The 4,071-nt window shown below is 32.4% G+C and overlaps 1 protein-coding gene across 4 annotated transcripts in view; it reads right to left on the reverse strand.

The window, feature by feature from the left end:
* LOC100742097 (tetraspanin-17) overlaps positions 1 to 4,071 on the reverse strand; it is a 62,218-nt gene that overhangs the window by 44,461 nt on the left and 13,686 nt on the right. For 2 of the 4 annotated variants that reach the window (XM_033320367.1, XM_033320366.1), the window contains exon 2: positions 2,925 to 3,045. In XM_033320367.1, coding sequence (XP_033176258.1) covers positions 2,925 to 3,027 — 103 coding nt within the window. In that variant the 5' untranslated portion in view covers positions 3,028 to 3,045. Of the gene's footprint in view, positions 1 to 2,924; positions 3,060 to 4,071 lie in introns of those variants that run through there. The other 2 variants (XM_024367139.2, XM_024367141.2) reach the window with 1 other exon arrangement.

Raw genomic sequence — 4,071 nt, forward strand, 5'->3', positions numbered from 1 at the left:
ATCAAAAAAAAAAAAAAAAAAAAAAAACAAAAAAGAAAAAGCGAATGGTATAGATGTGTCCGCGATTTGGTTGTCTACATTTGTCCAGCTAAAATTTACCACTCCTCAAAAAAAAAAAAGCTATCACCAAATAAAAACGTAAAAAGTTTGACATCAGCGCTGCACGAAATGTTTCATTGATTTTTCAGTAGGATATGATTGTCCACGATTTGTTCATGTTTGTCCACTCAATATTTTCAATTGACTAGACTACACAAAAAAGGATAGCACCAAATGGAAACTTTTAACGATAACTTTTTTTTTTACAGCTGGACAAGTTGGACAAATGTGCACGAGCACTGTTTATAAAAATTCGCATTTGGACGTGCAAATTTCACGGACTTTACTGTTTCTAATAAAATTCCTACAACGCCAGATGGTACGAAAGGACGAACACAGAATTCACGTTGCATAATGTACTTCGAAATATCAAATAAACGATTTAATCGGTTTATGGTATATGATATAATGCAATGTATTCAGAGTATTTCAGAAAAAGTTGTTATTTCTTCTATAATAATTAAAGTTGAACTTAAACCGGACTTTCACGTAATTTTGAAAAATTTGAAAATGTAAAATTACACACAATGTATATAGTACACGAAAATATAATATATAAAATATTGAAAGAAAAATATTTATTATAATATTTAATAGATGAAAGAAATTGTTATTTCCATTCCGTTTCCCTACTTGTAGAAATCTGTAGCCTAATAATAACGAAATAAACTTATAATTATTTCAGTATTGTTAGAACTAATGTAAAACATAACTTTTTACACGTACACGATCAACTACTTAACTTCTACGATGAGTCGTTTGCTTTTGTTCAAGTCAGACAGATGCAGTTACGATATGAAATAATTTTCGCGAGACTATTTCAATATAAAACAGTTTTTACACTTTACATTTTACAAATTTATCAATTTGACCAATGCCTCTTTTTTTTGCAACAAGATAATTCTTTAAAAGATTTTTATCGACCGCAGGAAAAAGCAACAGATGAGAATTTTCGTTGGAAAGTTTACGATACTTTCTCAAAGAAAATGAGCTATTTTTGAGTCGTTTTAGTTAAGATTTTTAAATTCAGTGTCTTGAAAAGGTTAATTAAGAACTGCTTAATTACAGCTGACCTCGAGAAAAATTCCAAATCCTCGTGAAAAGATGCGTTCCGTGTAAGTGTAGCCCACCTTCTCGAGAAAAAGCACGGAAAAACGCACCGGAAGTGCAAGTAACTTGTCCGGGATACCCTAAAAGCACGTTGAAATTACCCTCGCCCGGTAAAAAATAATTAGTACGCATCTTTTGGCCAATTGTTCATGGAAGCTAAATACGAGATGGGCCAAAACTCATTTTCCGACTTCTTTTAACGAGAGCTTTAATTAGCAAGTTACTTTTTTGCGCAAATAGTTTCTTCTCTTTGTAATTATGTGGAATGAAATGGCAAGTTACGTGTACAAATGTTCGCCTTTTGACCATCCACGAGTTTGAACATTTTTTATTTAAGACTACAAGTAACAAGCTCTTTGTTTATTTACCGGTATGCCTAGTGATGGGATCTTTCCTAGCGATGGGCTGGTGCTTTCAACTGAATATCAGCCGCCATAAAAAATTTATCGGGGATAAATCTGGCGAAAGAATCCGCCAGTAATTTTTACTATTGCAATATTTTGTTCACAACATAAACGTCATTTCAAACATCCTATCCAACGCTCTGTTGAACTAAATTTCATTAATTCTATAAATCAAGGATTTCATTTCTGAAGTCAGGATCATTCGAAGATCATAGTATTGAGTTGTTGAATTGATGTATGTATGTTGATGTATGAAATCAAAAATACATCGTACCATTGAAAAAAGAAAGTGAAGATGACTATGCTTTTTTACAGGAAGAAGAATTTCTTGGCGGTTTTAAGTACTGCAATTTGTAGCTGTTTCAAAGTAGGTCAACTTTTGTTTGAAACGTTTTCCTGTTGCATTATCAGAAAATGCTTGAAAAACTACTCTTCATTACAACTAATCTTCAAAATATTGATACGTCTTTGTTCACACGATTGGTCAAAGTTGAATTGACCGAAACAAATACAGTGGAATTTCATTTCTCTGAATTTGGAGGACGAATAATTCTCAGTCAGATATCTGGTTAGATACTCTGGACGGAAGATTGACATGAAAACAACACATCATAGACAAATCGAAGCAACTCAAGGCTAAACTTAACAAATTTTACTGGCTCATTGGTCGTCGCTCCAACTTAAGCACTCAGAGCAAAATAATGCTATATAAAGCTATACTAAAAACTGTCTGCACCTATGGGATCCAACTATGGGGAACAGCGAGTAATAACATAGAAATCCTTCAAGGATTTCAAGCAAAAACACTAGGATCCTTAATAGATGCACGTTGGTATGTCACCAACGAAACAATCCACCGCGACTTCAAGATGCCCACAGTCAAAGAAGAAATACACAAGTTCAGAAGCAGATATAGCACGAGAGTCAACAACCACCATAACCCATTAGTCACCCAACTACTTGACACGACGGACCAGATCCGCAGACTAAGAAGAAAATACTCTTTAGATTGAAGCATTAGATTCAACTAGAATCAGCATAATATAAATTATTATAAACCAAGTTATTGTACCAAATGAAGTTACTTAGAATTCTCAACGAGAATTGATTGTAAATAATCTACCAAATAAAAAAAAAAAAAAATAATGGGGCTCATCAACTTCCCTCATTATGTATCTATTATTTTTCGTTCACAGGATAGGAGCTGATGTTCAGAAAAATGAATTCAACCGGCAAAATTTCACTTAATCGGCGATTAACTTTCATTAAAATAAATGGAGTTCTGAAGAGTTAATATAAATCGCTACTTACCGACTAGAATGAGGATAAATGCTGGGTCGAGCGCAACATTTGTGAGCCTGGACAAATTGTTGAATGTGTCCTTTTCGGTCCAAGCCCATACACCTACCGCCATGATACCCAAACCCAGCCACTGAAATATCAAGAGAAAAGAATTTTAAAAATTAGTCACAACGAGGATTAATTATAACATTAGAGACGAAACATTTTAATTTGAAACAGGCATTAAAACTTTTTCTCAAACCCTTTCCTTGATTTATATTCCCATTTTTTGTAGCTTTATCCAATGCAAAAAACAATGATTATGTTGATAAACAAAATAGCGATAATTATGTTAGGTTTATTCTTGGTTTGTTTCATTTAACTAAATGCATCGATCAATCACGGGAACTGGTATTTCGTATTTTTGTCGTAATCTCTTAACAAAGTTGCAAACAACTCATATTATATGTGAAATTTGTTCTTATTTAGACATTTCATTAAATTCCCACGATTTTCTAAAATGGACAATGTTCTAATCCATCACTTTGACAAATATTCGCTTAGCTTTAAGTCCATTCGTTTGATCAAATAAAAAAAAAGAATATTAATTAAAATATATTAATCATTAAGTTGACAAGTAGTATTATTTAAAGTACTTATTTAAAAAATAATATTTCAAATGTAAATTTCGTCCAGGTTTGCTTCATCGGTCGATATTTAACACTATTTACACTGAACGTAAGATACGTTCTTAATTAACAGAAAATTAAGAGAATCCGACGTTTTCGTCAGAGGACTTATTTAATTTCTTATTCAACTTATTTAATTATTTTAAATTTATTCAAAATGCCAATTTCTACGACATATTTAAAAATCATCGAAATCGATGAGAGAATAGTTAATGCACAAGTTCAACATGAACAAATGAGTATACATGAGTATATCAGTAGTAGTATAAGTACATGGTAGTATGAGTATGAATGTATACAAATGAGTAGCCTGTATGAGATTAGCTCCTGGTTCTTTAAATCTCGTATCTTTTTGTCTTGTTCCAAGTCGTTCAACGCTTGTTCTACCTCGTTGCAAAGAAATAATGAATCATCTCGGAAGGTTACAGAAACATCGCCAAAGAGTGGAATTCTTCACAAGACCCCATTTTTTTTTTTTTTTTTTTTTA

Source organism: Bombus impatiens, unplaced genomic scaffold (genome assembly GCF_000188095.3).
Source record: "Bombus impatiens unplaced genomic scaffold, BIMP_2.2 scf_0296, whole genome shotgun sequence".
In the NCBI taxonomy this organism is placed as follows: domain Eukaryota; kingdom Metazoa; phylum Arthropoda; class Insecta; order Hymenoptera; family Apidae; genus Bombus; species Bombus impatiens.